The 23,385-nt window shown below is 44.3% G+C and overlaps 1 protein-coding gene across 12 annotated transcripts in view; it reads right to left on the reverse strand.

The window, feature by feature from the left end:
- The window catches only part of SYT16 (synaptotagmin 16), a 105,999-nt gene that overhangs the window by 18,517 nt on the left and 64,097 nt on the right, over positions 1-23,385 (reverse strand). For 10 of the 12 annotated variants that reach the window (XM_088166331.1, XM_088166330.1, XM_088166334.1 and 7 more), the window contains 2 exons: positions 7,142-7,398; positions 483-926 (listed from right to left, as the gene is read on the reverse strand). In XM_088166331.1, coding sequence (XP_088022457.1) covers positions 483-926; positions 7,142-7,398 — 701 coding nt within the window. Of the gene's footprint in view, positions 1-482; positions 927-7,141; positions 7,399-10,690; positions 10,813-23,385 lie in introns of all 12 variants that reach the window. The other 2 variants (XM_088166336.1, XM_088166335.1) reach the window with 1 other exon arrangement.

Below are 23,385 nucleotides of genomic sequence, written 5' to 3' on the forward strand. Positions count from 1 at the left end.
GTGATGTGCATGGAAAATTAAGAAGCAGCACAGCCAGTTCCTCTTCACATGACCCACCTCTCCACTTCCATCTGTTATGTAGAGGAATGTTACTAAGCATTTCTGGCAAGATGGAAACTGCACAGTGGAGATCCACAAGCTGGTTTTTAGGGCCAAATGAGGTAGCTTCTGCACTGGCAGTACCAACACAGTGGTGCACAAGAACCACTGCCCTTATTGAAATTGAGAGTAATTATGCCTTGGTGGTTCCCAGACAAACCTTCTGTACCTGAATGGCACAGCATGTGGTGACTCGTGAAGATGTAGTAGATCCACATGATTTTGTGTAATGCCCTATGCTTCCCTATACTGATAACTTTTGAAGTGACAGCAGGTCAGATTTGCCAGTCACTGACAGCCCTGAATGAAAGACTTCAGGAACACCATATTCACCAAAAACCCCAACAATTGAATGAACTCCCTCTGTCCTTCATCAAACTCACACTCAGGTTACTCCTTGGCTCCAAGAGCAGTGTCACCTTCACCTCCCCGTCCTGGCTGATGCTGCTCAGGTAGAACAGCTGCTCGCCCATCATCTTCTCCCCAACCACCTTGTGCACGGCGTAGAGGCGGAAGCGGACGGCGTGGCTGCTCAGCTCCTGTGGCTCCAGCTTGCTGAAGGTGATTTTGTCCTGGAAGATGGGGATGGGTCCTCTCTGCACACTCGTCTTACCCCTCTGCTTCTTGCCTGGCATCAGGACGGCGTGCACTTGCCAGGTGTTCACGCCACTGCGGTCCTTGTCCGGGATGTCCCTGGCCTCCAGGACCGTGGCTATCAGCTTTTGACTTGAGGGTTTATAGGTGAAGATGACATCCAGGTCACCACATTTGCAGATGGGCTCATGGGCACCATGATGAGCTGGAACACTGTTCACTTCATTGTGCTCCTGCAAAGAGAAGGAAGAGGTAAAACCTCCACTGGAGTTCAACTGCCTCTCTGATTCCAACTCCATTTAAAAAGAAATTTTTCTCCTCACTTGTGCCTGCAAGTATAGGCAGTTGCTGTGTGAAATATGGATCCCACTGTTTCTGGAAAGGCCAATGATAGTTAATTGCCTGATTTTGTGTAATAGTCCCCATACGCTCTAGTAAGCAACGGAACTTGTTGAAATATTTCCAACAAAAAGTTTCATCAATATTTAAGTGTTTTGCAGGAGATGGTTAATTTGGCAAACATTCTACATAGAGGAAAAGTAAACAAAGGGATTTTTACATTTCCTTCATGTCAATATTGAGGCACTAGCAAAACAATTTGACCTACTTAACCTGTTACTTTGAACATACACTGAATTGTTTTTCAAGGTGGATTTTTTTACATTGTTAAAATCAAACAATTCAGCTGAATCTGCTAATTTTTTTTTTATATTTTATTCTGCTAGAAATTAAAAACAATTAGAGTCTGTGTTCAATTTGAAGAGGAAATCACCATGTCAGAATTTCTTGTGGAATGGAAATTCCATTTCTAGATACTAACCCATAATTCAATACTTTTCCTACAGCTAAAGCAATGATAATGGGGAAAAGCAGTCTGATTAAATATATATTGATTCTTTATACCCTTCTAAAATCTCCCAAGAGAAGCATCTGTTCCTTCTGTTCAGTTTGGGTACTAATACATTCAGAATAAAAATTTAAAATAAACAATCACATGTGCAGACCAATTCGCACACAATCTTTTACCTACTTTTAAAACAAAAACCATCTTGATAAAACAAGATAAAACCATGGATGCTCACCTTACCTTTTGCTGAGTGGGTGTGTGGGTTTCTGTTCAACAGTGCTTTTTTATCTTAGAGCTAGAATGTGCTTCGTATGATAAAGGGGTTGCTATAGTGATCAATGATTTGTATTTAAACATGAGTATACACTGTACTAGGGAAAGATTTTCAGTTAATAGCCAGAAGGTGAATTAAGGCCTGTCACCAGCATCTGAGTCACCCTCCTCCTCAAACATTTATCTTCTTTTCACATTTCAAGTAACACTTCTTTCCAACACAGGAATCTTTTTGTTCAGAGAACAGATGATGGGCCACAGGACGTCTGGTGTTGAGTCCCTTCAGAAGTGTCTGGGGTGGTGTGTCTCGAACAGGGCCACGGATAAACATCAAAAATTTTGTTTACTTCCTGTCAATCTACTTTTGAAGTGCTCAGATTCATTTGCCATGACAAGCAAAGCTCCAGATTTTCACATTTTCAGAGGTGTTTAAGACTTGTGCACATGAACGCAAAAGTCCAAGTGTGCAGATTAGAGACCTGCTGTTGTATGTCTGACAGAAGTAATGTCAAAGGGAGAGCAACACACAAAATTTCTGGCTTGGCTACAGAAAAACCTTTCTGTATGAACAGCAGGCTGCTAAAACAAAATGCAAGGCAGGCCAGGTTACCTGGAGAGAGCATGGTGTTATGAAAATGTTAAGTGCTCCTGTGTAGCAGACAAGTTATTTCTGTCTGGTTGATGAAATAATATTAAATACCAGATGGGATTGTGTTTGACTCATATTTCCCTCCACATTTTCACCCCTCCACACTTTTATCTGTGCATTTGTTGTTGAAGAGATGGAATCAAGGCACATTTAAGGACTGCTGCTAAGGTGTGGAGACAACAGTGCTTGAGGCATAACTTGGCTTTCATCTACATGTCTGAGCTGGAAAATGTGAACTCCAGTGCATCAGCACAAACCTACAGGAATGAAAATCCAAGAGACAGCTTCCTGCCCCAGCAGGGCTGAAGATATCACCTTCTGGCAGTGTGTAAGGCAGACTGAAGGTCAGACATCTGCATTTTGACTATACAGCTAGAAAAGATTTGGATTTCAGGAAATCTCACATTGGGCTACTAGAGCTGTGGCCAGATCCTCTGCAGAGAAGACCGTATGAACTGGAAGCAAAGAGGGAAAGAGAAATGCCAAACTCCTTGTCAGCAGGCTTTCCATGGGAAACCAAAGCTTTGCAGACCTCACAGACTGGCCCTTTCTGAGAGCATCGTTCTGCCCAGGATTCACCCATGTGCAGGTTTGCTGCACATCTCAAATCCTCCTTCTGTGGAAGTCGTTGAGAGAATTCCCCTCTGTTATGGGTAAAATTTGGGTAGTTTGTTACGAGTTAAGGTTGTTAATTTTCTAAGTTAACTGTTGTCCTGGGGTGATTTTATGAAGAAGCTAATTGTGTTTCAAGTCAGTTGAAATGTTACAGTAAGTTAAATTAATGTTTGTTAAAATTTAAAGGAGTCCAGGATGGCGTGGGGGTTGTTCCCGAGGGGCGTGGTGACACCTTGGGAGTGAAGCCAGCGCAGGGACATCAGCGACACGAGACGAGATTGGCGGAAGGAGCGGTGCAATCACTCGACGCCCCGAGAGAATAATTGGACAGGAATGAACCGTGTTAAGGACCAATGAAAGCCCCAAAAACGGACTAATTATCACGAGGATCCAAATCCCACCAATCCTGGACCCAAGGGGGACACAAAAGGGGCTGTTGGGCTCCTGCTGGTCGCTCTCCTGAGCAGTTCGTTTCCGAGGGAGCGCCCGGTGTGTCGGGGGCTCGACACATTTGTATCGGTTTCCCGGCTTGCTGCGAGGGCACTCGGGCTTAGCTCGGGTCCTCCGTTTTCTACAGCTCATTTTAATAAACGAGTGCCTCTTTTACAAGAATGTTTTTACTCTGTTTCAAACGACCGGGTGGCTTTCAGCTGAAAGCTCTGGCCTCGTTCCTTGCATCACATTGGCGGCTCGTCCGGGATGCCACGCCCAGAGACGGTCCCGGGCTAGGACAGGGCTTGGAGACGCGTCCAGCCCATTTTGGCTGCCGAGGGCTGGACTACAACGGGACCGAACAAGGGTCCGCTGGTTCTCCCGAGGCTGGAGAGGACACAGCGACCCGGAAGGTGAGGGCCCTCCGAGAGGAGCGGGGCTCACAGCCCCAGGTGAGAGGTGTGAGTGGGGTTGAAGGTGCAAGGGGGTGCGAATGAAAGTGTGTGAGTGAGACGGGAGCTGTTAACACAGACTCCCGGAGCGAGTGTGGATTGCGTGTACCCCTAGGGACCCTCTGGGACGGGGAGTGCCCACCTTCCACCACCCTTACCTGCCTAGGCTCCCGTTCCTCCCGGAGAGCTGGAGGCTCCTTGGGGTGATTTAAACCGTTGGCTCCTGGTGGGGGTTAATGGGTCTGCTGGAAATAGGGGCGCAGCAGCTACCCACTAGTTTAAATCACCTGGAGGGTGGTTCCCCAGAATAGGCTGAGGGTTTGCCTATTTTTCTGGGGAACTAGGACTTTAGGGCTGGGAGAAAAACACCTACCCGGGGACCACTGTGTAAGGTGGCCACCGGATAGGCGAGTGCCTCTTCTTTGGACAAGGGAAAAAGGAGGGTGCCCGCCCTAAGGGAATTTAGGACCCCCGAGCTAGGAATCCCGCTAGGGGATTCGTAGGGGGAGAGACAGGCTTCACAGCTCCTGGGTCGGGTTCGGGGGCTGTTAACGCCGGTGCTCTATGGTTCGGTGAGTTCCCCAGAAAAATAGGCAAACCCACCACACCTCTCACCTGGGGCTGTGAGCCCCGCTCCTCTCGGAGGGCCCTCACCTTCCGGGTCGCTGTGTCCTCTCCAGCCTCGGGAGAACCAGCGGACCCTTGTTCGGTCCCGTTGTAGTCCAGTCCTCGGCAGCCAAAATGGGCTGGACGCGTCTCCAAGCCCTGTCCTAGCCCGGGACCGTCTCTGGGCGTGGCATCCCGGACGAGCCGCCAATGTGATGTAATGAACGAGGCCAGAGCTTTCAGCTGAAAGCCACCCGGTCGTTTGAAACAGAGTAAAAACATTCTTGTAAAAGAGGCACTCGTTTATTAAAATGAGCTGTAGAAAACGGAGGACCCGAGCTAAGCCCGAGTGCCCTCGCAGCAAGCCGGGAAACCGATACAAATGTGTCGAGCCCCCGACACACCGGGCGCTCCCTCGGAAACGAACTGCTCAGGAGAGCGACCAGCAGGAGCCCAACAGCCCCTTTTGTGTCCCCCTTGGGTCCAGGACTGGTTGGATTTGGATCCTCGTGATAATTAGTCCGTTTTTGGGGCTTTCATTGGTCCTTAACACTGTTCATTCCTGTCCAGTTATTCTCTCGGGGCGTCGAGTGATTGCACCGCTCCTTCCGCCAATCTCGTCTGGTGGCGCTGATGTCCCTGCGCTGGCTTCACTCCCAAGGTGTCACCACGCCCCTCGGGAACAACCCCCACGCCATCCTGGACCCCTTTAAACTTTTAACAAACATTAATTTTAACTTATTGTAACATTTTATCTAACTTCAAGCACAATTAGCTTCTTCATAAAGCCACAACAGGGCAACAATTAACTTAGAAAATTAATGACCTTAACTTGCAACAAACTACCCAAATTTTACCCATAATACTCTCTGCTTTTGGAACCCAACTGGGCTCTAAGTGATTTGTGAGTATGTTGGTTATACAGACACTTGAACTGGAATCCAAGGAAAGACTGGGGTTTAGATGCTTCATCTGAATTTCTTTCTTTCCCTCTTCCCAGCACGGTTGTTGAGAGGCCAAGCCAAGTATCCTGATTGATACTGTACGTCTAAGCCGGTCATTCAAGACAGCCAACATCCACTTCACTAAGTAAAATCAGTCCATTTCTGCCAGAGAAACCCGAAAGAGCAGCTAATTATGGACAAGGCTTGAAATGGTACTTGTGGTTCCACTGCAGGGGCATAAAATTACCATTTCTGTCTCTAAAGAGAGGCCCTTTGAGTGGAGCATAATAACACTTGGACATTTCTGGCATGTCAGAACATTTAGTTCCTGCAATAAAAAGTCTTTCATTAATCCACACAATACCTTTGAATGAGAAGCTGCTTGTAAGAGATAAACTGTGTCTTGGGCATTTCTGCTCCAGTATGCTGGAATCCTTCTTAGCATTTTTAAAATGTAGACACCAGGAGCAAAACAAGCCATGCAAACCAAAGAAACACAAGAGGACACTGGAGGCACTGCGGCACACGTGAACCATGGCAAAGCACATCCAACATGGAAAAGGAGAAACGAGCCTCAGATGGGCAGACAAGCTGTGTGTGTCAGAAACACAACAAAGAGAGGGCAGGGCTGCTGCCACACACAGCTCCCGAGTGGTGTGCAGTGTTTTGAGGGACTGAGTTGTGCAGAAAACCAAAATGCTGCTCCAAACACCCCTTAGGGCTGGAGCATCTGCACCAAGGAGCTGCCTCCCAGCTTTAACTGGCTGCAGGCAGCCTGCTCCCGGGATAGGGACCTTCCCTCAAAGTCTTGTTGTTCAGAGGCTGATGGAGGCATGAGTTTTCACAGCTGTCCTATAAGTCAGGCAGAAAATATGAACCTCTGTGCTGTTCTTTTAATATGTCTGATGCAAGCTGATATTTTTCCAGAAATTTAATCCTGAGGTAAGATAATGAAAATCAACTTATCATGCAGAGAGATTAGGAGAGAAAAGGGGGGTGCAAAGTCATCAGGTGTTTATAATGCATTAAAATCTGAAATATTTCCTCAAGGATTTAAAATTAAACTGCAGAACTAAGGGAAAGCAGACTCAGGTTCTCTCCTTCCCTAAAAGTTTGCCTGGTATCAATGGGGACAAGATTATGGTCACTCAGCCAGGTCACAGGCCACCCCCATCGTCTGCCTTTAGCTTTCCAGATTATTTCTATTGTCTAAGTCATTGAAACTACCTGGAAAAATACACAGATCTAACCCAGTGACCACATAGCACGTCCTGGCACACAAACCCTGCACAGCCAGTGACCAAGCCCTGGGCCACCACAGAGAGTTCCTTGCTAAATGTCAGTGAATGCTGCTGGGTAGCTAAAGTTCCAATTTCAGTTCAGAGACTGCAGTCAGAAATCAAGCAATGAAAGCATTTCTTTGAATTAGTGTTAGCAGCAAGAGGTAAAACACCAGGAAAAAGGGGAAACACAAAGGCAGAGGTGTATGCTCATGCACACAAGCACACAGGAGTACCATCCATTATCCTGTACTGATCAATTTTTCACTTTATTTCTCCTCTAACCTTTCTTGGCCCCCAATATCCTTCAAAAGCTTTCACCATGTGTAATAAGTGACAATCCACCATACCTCAGGGCTCCAAGCTGATGAGCTGTCTGTAGCATCATTTACTTCCAATCCCTGATTGGCAAATGCTGTCTCCATTTCCAGATGTCTTTCCCTGTGTGACTGGCTGTCACCATCCCCAGTTCTGGGCTCCATCCTGGGCCCTTTGTGCTGCCCAGTGCCCTTACTCCTGGTTGTTGCTCTTGAATCAACAGATCTGTGGTCATCTTCATGACAGGAGATGTTGTCTTGGTAACTCAGTTGGCTTAGTCCATCCAGATCTAACAATTTTCAGCAAGAAAATAATTTCAGAGGGATTAGAACAAATTCCTCCCACTTTCAGAATGTGCCTTTCTCTCCTTTCTTTTATTATTATTTTTTTAATTTTCCCTAATCCCCAGTGCTTACAATAAATGGTTTCTCTTTCCTGCAGCACTGAACCTATAAAATAACCAGTCCTGTTAAAATCAGCATTTGTTAGAGGGGACATGGCTGTTTCTCACCCTATCCTGAACTGAGAAACCTTTACTTTAAGAAATTATCCACAAAATGCAAGTATCAGTGGAGTGTCTGGGATATTCAAGTGCAGCCCCAAAGCAATCTCTTCCGTGAAAACATAAATCAAACTACAGAAAGCACAGCAGAGGCCTGATGAACAAGTATCACAATTTCCTCCTGCACAGGAGGAGGAGATAACAGGAGTTAGCATTGTCCTCAAGAGCATGGGGCTGGTGAGGAAAGCAGCTTCACAGACATAACACAAGACCAGCATTACCCTCTCACCCATCCCTGGGAGCTTAGATGAGCATGACCAGCTCCAAACACCAACTAGAATCTCTAAATCCTGTGCTTGGGCTGGATTGCCCTCCCGAGGACAACTGAGGGGAGATGTGTTACCTAATTTCCTAACTGCTTTTATTGGTTTTAATTCATCTTGTCCTAACACACGTAGTCCATGGGCTAGAGCAAGTTTCATTAATGAGAATAAAACAATCCTCTCTGCTTCACACCACAAATTCCTTTTCTACACCACTGAAATCTCTATTATGAACACAAGGCACTTTTCTTGAAAGCACCAGTGAGAGCTCTCTGGATGGAGCAGCACAGATAATTACATGTCCAGGGACACAGATGAAAATAACATCATGATTTGGCCTGGGATGTGTTCTGCAAGCACTTTCAGAAGAAAACCAGGGACATTCCTCCTCCTAATGCATCTCACGATGAGCCTTGCTTCAGGAACATGGAAAGAAAGATTCTGCCTCCATCTCATTCAAAGAAGCAAAAAGCAGTCACAGGGAAAGAATGAACTGTGCTTCCAGACAGCTGATGACGAATGAAAACATAACAATTTCCTTTGCCAACAGAGCTATTTGGGATTCCACAGAAGGAGATGAGGTTGGGAGGGGCCTTGGAGGTCATCTTGTCCACTCCCCTGCTCAAGAAGGGCCATGTCTTTGTTCCTACAAAGGTCACTACTAAAGAACAATCTTTTTTTCAATTCTGATCTCAAATTCAAATTTTAAAAGATAGTAACTGTTAGTTTGCTTTTGTTAAATCAATCAATGTTTTTATTCCCTGTCTGATAAATGAGATTGAGAATCTGGTGGCAACTGACAATGGAGGAGGCTGAGGTGCCCAACAATTTTTTCTGTCTCAGTTTTCACTGTCAGCTGCTTGTCCCACAACTCTCAAGACCCTGAATCTCCAGTCAGGGACTGGAGGAATGAAGTCCCACCCATCTTAGGAGAAGACCAGGTTTGAGACCCTCTGAAGGACTTGGACATCCACAAATCCACGGCACCTGATGAGATGCATTCCAGGATCTTGAGGGAGCTGACTCATGCAGGAAAGACATGGACCTGTTAGAGCAGCTCCAAAGCAGGGCCATGAAAATTGTCTGAGGGCTGAAACACCTTTGGCATGAAGACAGGCTGAGAGACTTGGGGTTGTTCTTCCTGGAGAACAGGAGTCAGGAAGACCTTATTGCTGCTTTTCAATACTTGAAGAAGGATTACAAGAAAGATGGAGAGATACTTTTTGCCAAAGCCTGTAGAGACAGGACAAGGGTAACGTTTTAAACTGAAACAGGTTAATTTAGATTGGATAAAAGGAAGAAATTCTTTACCATGAGGTGGTGGGACCACTGGAACAGGCTGATCAGAGAAGCTGTGGGTACCCCAGCTTTGGATTGTTCAAAGCCAGGCTGAATGGGGCTCTGAATAACTTGATCAAGGCAGGGAGATTGGACTAGATAAATTTCAAAGTCCCAACCTGAGCCATTCTATGATCCTTTACACATCCCTCTGTCTTAGAACAAAAAGCCCAAGTCTTTGTGAGTAGAAGAAATTCTATGTTTGGCCTCAACAGCAAATATACTGCTTCTGATGCTTATCTACTGTACACACACACAAAATTCCAAGGGCATACTCAGGAGACATTTACTGCAGGTGAACAGAAGTCCTTGTTCCTGTCCTTGGCTGCTCTTTCAATTTAAGTACTCAGAAATTAGGAGAATAACTTTATCCCCTTTCTTCAACTTTCTCCACTCTCCCTCCCAGTAAAATGCTTCAAGCACAGGCACTTCAACCAAGAAGTCTGAGAGCATCTCACAGCTTTGTAATTATGGTCCTCTTCCTCATGGCAGATGGTCCTTCAGGAGCAAAGAGGGATCCAAATTCATATCTCTCAAATTCCAGGTGAGTGCTCTTCTCACTCCTTTCTGAAATGCAAAACCCATCTCTTCTCCTCCTCCTCATCCTCCCATCTGGCAGACCTAGTTCTGAACTGAGAGCCCTCATTGTCTCGCCTCTGCCCTGAGCTGAAAGTCTTGAGTGAGGGTAAAAAGTTATTTGATTTTTTTTGCCATTACTCCCCTTCTTCTCTACAAAGTCAGAAAACAGAAAGAACTCAAGTAAGAGCATAAGCAAGAAATAAAATAACAGAAATTCCACGCATTTACTGAGACTGAATGGATACAGGCACTCCTTAAGGCATTTAATTAGCAAGCCAATGTCTAATACACATTTAAACAGTGGGTCATCCATCAAAGCACACACCACACAGCAGGCTTTCAGAATAAAATGCTTCTGTAGTAAGAAATTATCCTCATACAATTGTCTTGTGGGTTTGACTCCTGCTGGGATAATATCTAGATCAATAATAGAGGAATTTTCAAAAACTACATTAAAGCCATAAAAGTCTACCCGTAACAGGAGAACTCCAGAAATATATTAATAGAGCAAGCCATCTCCCTGAGACTCAGGCACAAAATGAATGTGTTAGGAAAGCAAATGTAGTATTCAGGGGAAGTAAAGAAAAAGGTGATTCACCCAAACCAATCAGTGAAACAGTCTGGCTTTTTCTTTAAATTTAAAGCATTTTGGTAGGAGATAATCACGTATAAATACCAGTATTAGATGATCATTACAGGTAATAGACCAGCTATACAGACTAGAACAACTACACCTCTTCAATTACATCGTTCCAACATTATATTCACAAAATAATGTTGAAAACAAAAGTTCCTCCTGTAAAGGAAAAGGTCAGAGCAGTAAAATGCTTGTAATTTACCTGAAAGATCTTTAAGGAAGAAAATGTCAACCGTCTTTTGAATACCTGACGTGAATAAACAGCACAGCATCAGGGACAGAGGTTGAGCCAGCATTATCTGAACTTTAATTAGCCAAGAGTCCCTGCAGAGCAATAGCAGACAATTCTAAGATTAGGGGAGATAGAACTGTACAATGAAAAAGTGTGATTTTTCTCAAGAATCCTGTCTCCCAAACTTTCCCTTTCAAGTCACATTTTCACAATCCAGGAAGGAGGCAAGGGGGACACTGGGTAGCAGAAATCACCAATAAATCAGAAAAGTCTATGTTCAGGGTTGGAGAACTGGCTGTGAGAATACTGTCAGATGAAAGGATGAGCATGACCTCCTGACAGAACCCTAACAGGAACTGGGATATAGGAGCATCTCTCCAAAGACACAAGGAATGCTTGGCACATCAAACAGAGAAAACCAGACTGGAAAATATTGTGCAGTGCCTCCTCACACTGGCAGGCAAATGTTCTGGCTAATTTACAGTATCTTTCTTTTTTTTCAATGACACACAATCTCTCAGTTCTATGAATCATATTGTGCCAAAGAAATGCCCTGAGAGGTCTCATCACTTCCTAAAACTCACTGCCAAAATTAAAAGATGGGGACGGGTAGATCTTGCTAAATTAACACCACATAGTTCATTAACCAGCAAGAAACACAGATGAAGAATTTATGTGTGCCTGTTACCTGTGTTGACCAAGGCTGGGTTTGCTATGTGAACTCTAAGGAATCACTGTGCTTCTATGGAAAAAAAAATTAAAATTAAAAAAAAAAGCACGTCTTTTCTTTGAAAGAAATTAGATGCCTTCTTTAAACTGTACATAAACTCATGATAAAAATTAAGAACCTGTTTAAATGTCGTCCAGAAGAAGAAAGGATTTCAGTAGGGACCTAGGTAGCTCTGGACTTGAAATCCTCCTAGCTATTTTTCAAACTCCTCTTCCTACAAGACAGCAGAGCTGTGGCTTAGTGGGCCTGAGGCACATTTGCCCTCACACAGCAGCAATCCCCTTGCCTGGCCCCTGCTACAGCCCCAGTTCCAAACCACTCTGCCCCCCTTGCACTGAGACAAACCCACAGGGACACCAAGCAGTGCTCCTGCCCCCGGTTATTTTGAGATTAGCCACCAAAAGTGTGCTAAAAACTTCCGAGAAGAGCCTCAAAGGAGCAGAATCATTATCTAATTACAATAAATCTAAACAAAAATGGCTTGTAAATTTTAGGGGTTAAAGAGAAAAAGGATCTTAAATTTCAAGTGACATTATGCAATCAGGCCAAGATTGTTTAATTTACCACATGCTGGGTAATAGTCTGAGAAGGCTCCATGTTTCCAGAACTAAAATAGGCTCTTTATTAACAGGGTGATTTGCAGAGAGGCTGTGGGCAGAGCTGGCTTCCAAGCCCGTTCAACTCCCCAGAGCATCCTCCAAACACTTCCTCCATGCTGTGTGCACTCCAGGATCTGTTCAGGTTACTACAAAGATTTTTTTAACAGGTGAAAAGTTGAAGCTAAATGAGTCCAAAGTGCAGACTGTCACGACAGTGAAAACAGAAGCAGAGGGTCAAGGAAATTCTCCTGTAAGAACACAATGTGAGAAGACTCTGCCATATGCCAAGTCTGAGTGGGAGAGAATTCATTCAGGGCTCTCCAAGATGCTCAGCTTCACTCTGTGCCCGAGTTTGCTACAGGTTTTGGATTATGTAAGAAATTAAAACTACCAGCAGCGTGTGTAAAAGGTCTGTTAGGAGTACACAAGGAGAAGAGAAGTCTCAGGCAAAGTCTGAACATGCCATGATCCCAGTCTGGACTCAGCACTTCCAAAAGGTCCTGCATCCTTCCCACCCAGAGGATCAGTGTGTGATACACCCTTGGGGCACAGTGATGGCTTTACATCCACAAATCTTTATGTTTTGTCATTGTGGCACCAGCTAGGTACCTGTGAAAATAGAACTAAGAGCAACTCTGCACCATGTTGTACCAGAAGAGTTTGATGGAGAGACACATCTTCAAATGATCTAATTGGAGGCTGCATTAAATTCAAGCAATTATATTTCAAAATTAAAACACTCTATTGAACTAAGAACAAAGGGCACTTTTATGGCTCTTCCCTCTAATGAACTTCTCTAGATTTTAGAATGTGTTCAGGCCAATTTTCTAAATAGCTATGTTTTTAAATGCATTTCATCTCTGTTTGTATAAAAGAGTCATTACATTAGTCCATGGAAGATCATAAAATTCTTCCCTTCTGTGCCATAAATTTTTAGTTTCTGTCATTGCCTGACATTTGGCGTATGCACTGGCAAATGATACAGCATAATTCATTCAATGTTCACCTTGTGTTTGTGAAGTTGTTTAAAAAGGAGACATTCAGCTTCTGAGATGAAGAGATGATTTATGTGGCATAGATAAAAAATAATTACAACCAAGTCCTGGAATCTTTACGCTGGAAAAATTTCCAGTAAAAATCCATGAGAATCCCCGTGGGTTAAGGAAACAGAATTCAATAGCAATATGCAATTAATGAAAATATCTTAATGGACTTCAGCAAGTCTTGGACCTGGACACTCCCCTGCAGGTAAAATCAGGAAATCAAGTTGAGGCTACAGATCTCAGACTCCAACTTTTTAAACCTTTTTCCATGCAAGCAGTATCTCTGCATCCAGACACCTCTGTCCTGTGCTCCTTGTGGCTGGAGGGTAAGGGGCTAAATTTGGGTCTACACTCCACACCTACATTTTATTCAGATACTTCTGATGAAAAACTTTGTGACCATGACACAGAGGTCTCAGACTGTTTAATCACATCGTGGTTATTGCCTGAAGATGCTGCCTGTTCATCCTCCTCCCTGTATCCCTTCAGTAGGATAGAAACACCACTCAGGCTGTAGACAGCCTGCTGCTCCTGGCCAGGAAGCCAGAGGACACAGCACACTTCTGACTCTCAGGTGAAGCCTCTGGGGAGAAAAAGTGACCAAGAATTTAGGGAGGACTGGAGCATGAACTTGGGAATCACCTGTCTTTTCAAACCTCTGGAAAGCTTGGTGATGTCATATGTCATACGTATGATGTATCAGCATCATTTCATATTATTAGACCCTGCTCAACTCTGCATGTTAACCTATTTTGGGTTTTTTTAATGAAGATATTTAACAGAGCAAAACACAAAGTCACGACACGCAGAAGAACAGCTTGTAAAATCATTTGCATGTGCAAAGACAAAGTAGTAAACAAAGGACTTGGTAACTTTTTCATGCTTCCATTCCTCTTCAGCCCCTGCTAAGGGGAGAAAACTTCTTTTGTGCAAAGAATGCAGCTCAGATGTTACCTGCTCAGGGTAGTGCCATGAACCCATAAATGTGGCACGTGGCTAGCAGGCACTGCAGGCTCCATGTGCCAGCAGCAGGCGAGCTCTGGAGACCAGTGTAAATTATAACCTTTAGCAGTGAAGATTTGAGCACATCCCTGCGCTGCCCTCGCTCTTCTGCTCCATCACGGGCGGTGCATGGGGGATGGCTGTACCCTCACCCCTGCTGAGTACCCTCCAGATGGGGTAAGGAGGGCTCAGGACATGCTGTACATTCCTGGCCTGGCTTGGTCAGGATGGAAACACAGAGGCATTTTGCTCATGTCCCTGGAAGCAGCAGCAGGATGTTGGGAGCGGTGGGATGGCACCAGTCGCTGTGCACGCACAGATTTGTGTGTGCACAGCCCAGGTTTGTGTGTGCACAGCCCAGGTTTGTGTGTGAACAGCCCAGCTGTCCAGTGTGGCCAGGCCACTGCTCGTTGTGCAGCATACAGGGCATGATTTGGTTGCCAAGACTAACTTTGATAATCTCCATGGCAAACCCCAGCAGCTGAGCAAACGGGTGGGGAGGGAGGGAAGGCACTTTCCTCCACCTCAAACATCAGCCTCAGGTGAGGAAAGTGGGACCTGCTTTTACACACTCTGCTAGGTCTATTAAAAATCTGCAGTATAAACTGAATGGCAAGTGCTGCCACAGCTCCATAAATCTGCCTGCTGCTGCAGCACTCCTCTCCAGGGCAGAGCACCAAGTCCAGCTGATCCCAGCTGAAGCCAACTCCTTTCGTGCCACCACACTGGCAGGTTTGACCCTCTGGTCTGGTCACATTTTGACAACAAGCCTGCTCTTCCTGCTGGAAAGCTGCTCTCAACTGGAGGAAAAAAGCTGTGTTCCTACTCTGATAAAAGTGAAAAATTTTTAAGCATTAGTTTGTAAATGGTTGGTGACCAGCTGTCGTAAAATCTGATTACTTTTATGTAAGCTATTAAAAATAACCTTCTTTGAAATTTTCTTAGATAAAAATTATTTCAAGCTGTAACAACTCCATGGCCTAAATGTGATCTAGTTAAATAATCAAAATACATAAAAATAAACGTTCCTTTTCAGCCTAATACCTGCATTTCTACCTGCAATTAATGTAAGCTCTACAAAATTTATCCAATTTCTCAGCAAATTCTATAAAGTTCTATTAATATGTGTATATCTTTTGGGTGATAAAGATAAAAATAAAAAATTATCCCAGTTTAACCGAAAGTCCACATTTCACTCAAACAACTTTCTAAAAACCCTGTGTAAAATAACATCTTTAATAATTAAACCACACCTTTCACCATTCTCTCAGACAACGGTTACATCAAAATCTTGGGTCCATGGGCACGAGGCTGTAAACTTAGATAAATGTGCCTTAACATAATGTGAAATTCTGATTATTACAAGAAATTTTGCAAAGGCCAGGTGGATGCAAGACTCCTGCAACCCCCTACAAAACACAGCAGAGCCCTTTTGCTAAGAGAGGAGGAGAAGGGTGCAGGGATGGAGGAGAGAAGCTTGGCATGGTGTGATTTATTATTGGCTGCTTGACTTTGATTTCAGCTTCCCCAATCCCCAAGGCACGGCTGCATCACTTGTTATGACAGTGGCTGCTATTCCTCACAAACATTTGGAAGCACACAGGCTAATTAAACGCTGGCACTGGGGAATCTGCAGCAAATGCCTGATGTGCCTGCTGCTGAATCGCTGCCTGAGCAGCCGACAGCTCCCTGTCAACTTAATATCTCTGTATTAATAACAGTAACTTAACCCAGGGGAGAGGAAAACCATCACCATTCAAACACACAAGTGGCCTGATTAGCAGAGGACAAGGGGGAAGCATTTTCTACATCACCATGGAAACTTAAATAAAGGGCCCATAATTACAATCTAAATTCTGGAAAGATAATGAATACATCTTGAGATCTGCAGATGTTGTGTAGCATATACATATTTCCAGCAACTTCAAGTCAATTACTTCTATGCAGCATCTGTTTTACAAATCAACTTCCCACTGCTCGTAAGGAGGCATGTGGGATTTTTAATTTTTTTTTTCCCAGAGGAGACAGTGGGGGAAGAAGAAGGGTGACCTCTTTTTTCTGGCAAGGTATTTCAAACTACCACTATTTATTTAGAAATTTCAAACACCCAGTCAGTTACAAAGTTAGCTTACAGGCATCTAAATACACCGAGCTAAAATGCATGAAATAAATAATTCAAGAATTCTCTGCAGTGTTACCAAGTAGAAAGAATAACTTATGATTTGCTCCAAGCTTACCCAAGAAAAAGAAATACCAAATAAAATATATCATGTAGGTGTGAAATATAGAGATACTGCACACATCCTGTCTGCCTGCATGTTAAAAACCAGCAACAAACAGAAGTCATTTTGTCTGAGCAATGGAAACTTTCCAAATGCCAAATTCCTGGTTTTCCTATACATTTAATGCTGCCTTTGTGTGCCCACTTTCGTCCAAGGGATTTTAATTCTGCTCTACAGAAGTCAGTGGGAGTTTCAATGGGGACATCACCAAGCCCTGAAGGAAGCAGGAGTAGTACACAAAAAAATGCATTTGATCACATAACCAAGACAATATCAGCACATCTATGCATAATGCATACACTCAGAGCATCCCAGGAGAACTCACTGCCATGTTCTTTGCTTTTACAGAAGCAGTCACACAGGCCTGGCCTTAAAATTTTCATGATCAGGGTGACAGAGAAGGACAGTGATCTGCAACAGCTCCTACCCCAGCAAAACCTAGAACTGTGCACAGAAACAAAAGCTTTTCTTTGGAAAACTGGAAAGGTTGGTGGCAAACAAGGGGCTTGTTAAAGCTTCTCAGAAAAAGGAGGAATGTTTTGTACAGGCAACACGCAGCAGCACACATGGAGCTGCTCCTGTCAATTCCTAGGGCACAGCTCTGTAGCAGTTTTCAGTCTGGAGCCTTCTTCCTGCTCCTGCTGTCGGCCACTTGGACTGGGCATTCAAACTGGCACACAAAATAATGGACCTGCCTGATTTAGGCTTAGCTAAGGAGGAGGGCACCCAGTCCAAGCCATTCCCTTAGATCCCAAATGTGTTAAAAAATGCTTCTACACACTGACAGGATACCCCTGGCTAACACCCACTGGTCATTTACTGCTGAGCAGGATTTCCTCCTGCACCATCCCTGTGTGCTTTCACCCCTTCCTGCCAGGTCTAACAACCAGGGAATATTTGGTGTCCTGGGCTAAAGGTGAGGTTTGCCCCTCTCTGCTGAGTGTCAGCAGACAGTGCTCTGCTTTTGCCTCTCCATCTGTCCTCACTCCATGACCAAACCAACCAGGAAGCTGCCCAAGGTGAGTTTATTTGGGTGTTTGCATGTGATACAGGTGGAGAGAGTCACAGCTTGGAAGCCTTTGTACCAGGGGGTATTTACAACAAAAATAATTCATAAGAAAAGAGAACAAAACAGCAAAAAAAAGAGAGTAATAAGAAAAAAATTCATTTTTTGGCTTTAACCACCTCTACAGTGAAACAATACAGCAGTCAGAGCAATACACCCCAGTTCTACACACAGCTGTGCAAAGAAATAGAGGACTGCCCACAGAAAACAGCATGAAAAACAGCATATTTTCCTGTTGTTTCTTTCCTGCTCCCAAAATTGGATTTTAAAAATAGGAACTTGGGATTCCACATCAAACTGACTCTCACTGTGCTGCCTGAGGTTCTTCCATAGCTGTAGGAAATGGCAACCAAGATGCTGAACCACAATCATCCCTGATTTTCCCAATCACCTACTTTACATCTTACATGTGGAGCAAATATGAGTCAGGCTTCATTTATTCTACTGGGTTCTATTAGCACAGGCCCAGGATTTGTGCAGAAGTGGAAGAAAAAAAAAAGAGATTACACACTGTAGGAGACATGCTAAGGCAGGAAAACCCCTGGTGTGGATGCAGTTACATCCATGAGTCAGCCTGCAGCTCCCTGACAGCTCAGGTTGGGTTGTGTGCAGGAAACATGCAGCTGCAGAGGCAGAAAAGCATCTTTTGTCAGCAGATGTCAGTTGTGTGACACTGGGGACACTGCAGGGCACAGGTGGAGCTGAGTGTGCTCTGGAAATGCTCATGGGCTCAGAAACTAAACAAGCTGCTGGATGCCAGTGGCTGAAGTAGAAAACACTGTCCTTTCCTTCCAACAGAAAAAAAAAGCTTTCCCCTCACCAGTATTATTTTTATGACAGTTTTCCTGGTAGTTTTCATACCACGATGGGTTGAATTCCTTCAGGTTACCCATCCATCATTTCTTCTATTTGTTTGTTTGGCTTGGATATGAACTTTCTGCAATGTAAGGGAGTCAGATCCTAAACTTCCTCCAGTATGTTTAAGGAAGTTTCTCTCGATTGGCACTCATTGCTTTCAGCTAGCAGAAATCAAACTGGCCAAGGAAACATCCAGAAAACTCAGGTCACTGACTTTGCTCCCCTTTAAATCTGTTTCTCCACCCCACACGAGACCCAGTGTATGCTCATACCATTCACAGCACCCAGCCATCAGCTTCACACCCACAAGCCTTTGTTTGCTGATTAACAGTGTGGAAATGAACTCCCTCGAAAAGATATTTGTTTGAATTTGATACAGAAAACAACTGCACTGCAACAAGGCAGATATTTATTTTCCCACTGATTTTTCTAATTGAAACTTTGTTTGCTGCCAGAGGGTTGATTCACCACAGTCCCCCTTTACTGTAACACCACAGCTCTCCTGGGAAAATCACCAGCTTTGGGAGCAGCAGTGGGTGGGATGTGGTACAGCAAGACTCACATGCCTTCTGGACCAAAGCTGCCACCCAAAAGGGACAACCCTGTCCTCCTGCCCTTCCAATCTTCCCTTTGTTTTGGTTTTTAGCAATCACATGGCCAACTCACCTGGTTGCAAAGTAGCAGGGAAGGAGCTGCTGGCTCTTGCTGGAAGCAAGAGGCTGGGCTGAGTCACCACACTCAGCTTGCCCGTGAGGCCAGGCATGGGAAGCAGCTCAGCTCTGTGATAGGGGAAGGATGTTCTATCTCAGCTGCAGTTTTACATCAATTGCAAAACTCAGGCCCAAGGGTTTTGTAGCTACATTATTTATGGCAATAAGTCTAACCCCCAAACTGACCTTGAGACACGAAGCTCCAGCAAACCACAGGGCTCTCATTAATCCAAATTCAGGGCTTTCTCTCCAGCACCAGCCTCATTATTTTCTAGAAAATACTCCCACAACAATTATGCTGTATAGACTGCAAAGGTTTGAATCCCTCTCAGCCTGAGGAGGTAAATTCCTCCAAACACCCAGTTTGTGGGGGTAAGTCCTCATGAATCCCTCCAGGGATGCTTCATCTCACAGGGTGCTGAGTTCTTGAGTCAGAGTAGTACCTGCCTGGACATGAGGGAACTTTCAGGTGGTGCAATGATGCCATGAGAGCATCAGCTATTTTCATGGTCACAGGAGGGGATTTTCTACAGATTTTGCTGTGGATTGATTTAAGATTCAACCCAAGTCATCCTTGTTGGTCTACAAATAGGTACTGATGAAGTGTCCCTAAGTCCATCTGTGAAACTGCATGAGAATCACACAAACAGCAGTGGAGGCACAGCCCAACCCCGCCTTCCTCATCACCTGCAAGATCCCCAAAGCCCAGCAGTGACATTCCCTGCCTTTAAAACTACACAGTTTTACCACCATGACTGTAATCTCCCTATTTGCTTTCATTGCAGAAAATTAATTTTCCCCTTGGTTACTAAAACCACTTGAGGAGTCTATGAGGCCACTCAAAGTGATGGCTGCTCCCACCAAGTCATTGCAACACCCAAAAATAACCTGGGCACAAGGAAGTCATATTCACATCCCTGTCTGGCAAAGCGTGGAGATCAACACCAGCTCACTTTTTGGCAGTGATCCCATCTTGTATAAACTTACATTATGTATTAATGTAATATATATTACATAGATTGTTACACATTATTAACATTATTATATATGTTATATATAACGTAATATATATATTACATTAGTGGATTTTGTGCTGTTAAGGATTGCAGAGAGGCCAGGAGAGAACAGGGATGGATTATTTATGCTTCCACCAAGTTCCTGCAGACCAAGCTAGCAACAAGTGCAACCAAAAAAAAAAAAAAATGCATACACAAAAAAAAGAAGAAGAAAAAAAAGACAAGCAGTACTAACAGTACTACTGTTTATGTCAGCACACAGAAATACTATGTTCCAGCTCTGCACAGAGTGCTGCTAGTATTGGCTGCACGTAACCCCCACCACAACACAATGAGATCATTCACACCTGCCTCGCCTGTAGTAGGAGAGGGAAGGTGAGGAGGCAGGGTTTCTAGGAGAAAGGCAGCATTTCCCAGATGCTGCCAAGATGCTGTTTATTGGTAAATGAAGTCTCTTGAGTGCTAAACAACCTTCCCAGAGGAAGATAGAGTCGCAACTGCCATATGGAGAGTGGGAAGAGGATGTCACTTAGCAAAAGTGGATCAGAAAATACATGCACAAACACACACGCTCACACACAATTTGTTCTGTAACTGCACTGAATGGCAAAATCCATTCCATCCTCTCAAATAAATCCTTCTCTATACAGCTTATGCAACCTTCTAGATGACAAGAGCAGATGACAAGTACTCCTGAGCAGAGCATCCTTCCCCATGCCCCCAGGGAGATGGGCTCGACGAAGCTCTGCCCACCAAAGAACTTGGTGAAAACCCAAACCCCCGATCTACAGTGGGCTGGCAAAGACACTGTGTCTGAAATCACTGACTGAGGATGAACAGCATTGCCTACAGGCCCAAGACAGAGCAATGGTACCACCTTTGGGAATTTGTGGTTTGAACCACTGTTTGGCTTCACTTCCCCAGCTGTAAAGATGACATGCCACAACCCACCCTCCTTTTGAGGCTGTTGTGTTCTCTCATCCCCACTCACTTGTGACATCCTGCATGAAGATCCCTTCTAATTAGAAAATTTGAAGGCACAGAACCGCAAAGGAGTACTTTAAATACAAGTAGGAACATTGTACCACTTTCTCAAGGACAAAAGTCTGTGCACAAACACTTTGAGTGGTTCTGAATTTCCCAGAGAGAAACTATTCAATGCAAACTCACGTCTGCACTTCAGAAAGCCACGGGCTTGTATCACATTCTTCAGAGAGCAGATGCATGTCTCCAGTCACGTTTGTGCTTCATCCCACTCAAGCCGCCAGGAGTATTTTCTCTGAAGTGTTTTTGTCCACTGTCTGCCTTTGCTTTCATTCCCTTAGTCCTCATGGTGGTATTGATTCAGTGTAGCCTCTTTAAATGTCCTTCTTGGAGTACAGGCACTGATTTTTATAGGGCTACATTCTGGCTAGAACGCTGGCTGGCTCCATACTCAGACAGGTGATAAAATTCATAAACACTTCACTTCTCAATGTGGAGACTGGCCATCTATCTATTTTAGTCTCGAGTTCAAGCAGAAATTTAATTTATCACATAATCAACATCTTCTTCTTATGGGTATTCTTTGCTATATGGGTTTACAGGTCCTAATGAAAACCTCACTTCTTGCCTAGGATTTCCTGTCTGTATGAAGGGTCATTTACTGAGGTCAGGAGTGTTCATATAGAGCAGAAAGAATAATTTCCTTTACTACAGCAATTACTGGCAAAAATCAATGACCCCTGTTAAGCTGGAGGCCAAGGTAAGTAAATGCAATAGTGCTTTCTAGATTTAAAAATTCCCTGAGTCTCAGAGGTGTGCTTGCCCTCACACACATACTGAGGAGAACTAGCCAGCCATCCAGACAGGGCTGTCACACTTCTGAGCGCTCCAAGGCCACAAAAATGATTTTAGTGCAGCTGAAATGCAGCCTTCAGCTAGCACTGAGGTTGTCAAGTTGATGGGGGAGAAAAAAAAATCTCTAAAGGCTTCTTTGCAATGGAAGTGCTGTGCTCACCTATCCATTACACCAGTGCTGTGAGCAGTGCCAGACAGCCTGGGAGACTTCACCACTGCAAAAATAGCTCAGCTCTCAGTCAGAAGGCTCAGCTCTGCTGCTGTGTCTGTCCCCATGCCTTTTCAGGGCAGTGTCTGGTGAGACTGAGAACTTAATGGTCACTTCGGCTTTTTGTTTGTAAAGGACAGCAGCCCTGAGGGAGAAGGGGGCTAAAGCCCTCTGGCTTTCACTGCTCAGTCATTGCTGTTCTTCACTTTTTTCATTATTGCTGGCATTTCCCCCTTTAGATTCATGCTGGGAAGCAGGACTGGCCACCTCTACCCTCCTACTTGCAGTGCACTACTTTCAGATGTGGTTTCTTGCTCCACTGTTTGTTGGCTTGTATTTTAAAAAGAAAAAAAATTCATTTTCAAAAGAAAATTAATTTTCTTAAGCTAAATGTGCAAGGATGGATCTGGCAGCCACACTGTTGCCAGCCACCCCCAGTCAGCTGAGCAGCAGCATCTCAGCCATGGGGGGATGCAAAGGCTGCTCTCTCCCTGCTCTGCCCTGAGACAATTCCTCTGTCACAAGCACTGAGGTTGAGCAATGGGCGAGGGCCTGAGAGAGCAAGTTCATCTGTTTCTGCAAAATTCACAGCTACACGATTTGCCACTGGTGGCAGCAATCTGCACACACAGAAGACTCTGCCTTGCCATCATTAACTTCTTAAGCCAAACACTTGGCACTGCAATATTTCCTGCTGAGCTACCTTCTCAGTATTAAACTGGGGATCAAAAGCATCCAAAGTAAAAAAACAAACCAAAACAATTTTTACTTCCATTTGGTTGAAAACTTGCTACCACTTTGCTACCATCATTTAATTACAGACCAGCAGCCAAACCTGCACCCTATGATTAACTTGCCTCATGGTGTCTGATGGACTTTTGACTTAAAAACCCAAGAATTTCATTGCTCAAACAATTTATTAGATCCCTAAGTCTAAAATAGGTTTTCAGTAATATGTGTGCTGCTTCAGAGCCTAAGAAAATCTACTCTGGGAGGCAGAAAACATTTCCAAAGAGGCAAAAAATGGGATCTAAAACATATTTGATAAAAAGGAGAAGGAGTAATGATGGTTTTCAACTACAGTGTTATTTTACTTCATCTCAGAAGCATGCTGTCAGTTTAAGAGAAGGAAACATCTGTTGGTTTTGTTTTGCATCTCTTTTAAAACAAAAGTATTCTCACCTAGGGCTGCAGGGCTTTTTCCCCCTAAACCAAATAAACTCTATATTGGAATGACCTTGTAACAGGTTTCTGTGGCTCTTTAATCACCAGTGGCTGTTAAATGAAGCATATCTATTTTCTCTGTTACATT

Source organism: Sturnus vulgaris, chromosome 6 (assembly GCF_052056855.1).
Source record: "Sturnus vulgaris isolate bStuVul1 chromosome 6, bStuVul1.hap1, whole genome shotgun sequence".
Taxonomy (NCBI): Eukaryota; Metazoa; Chordata; class Aves; order Passeriformes; family Sturnidae; genus Sturnus; species Sturnus vulgaris.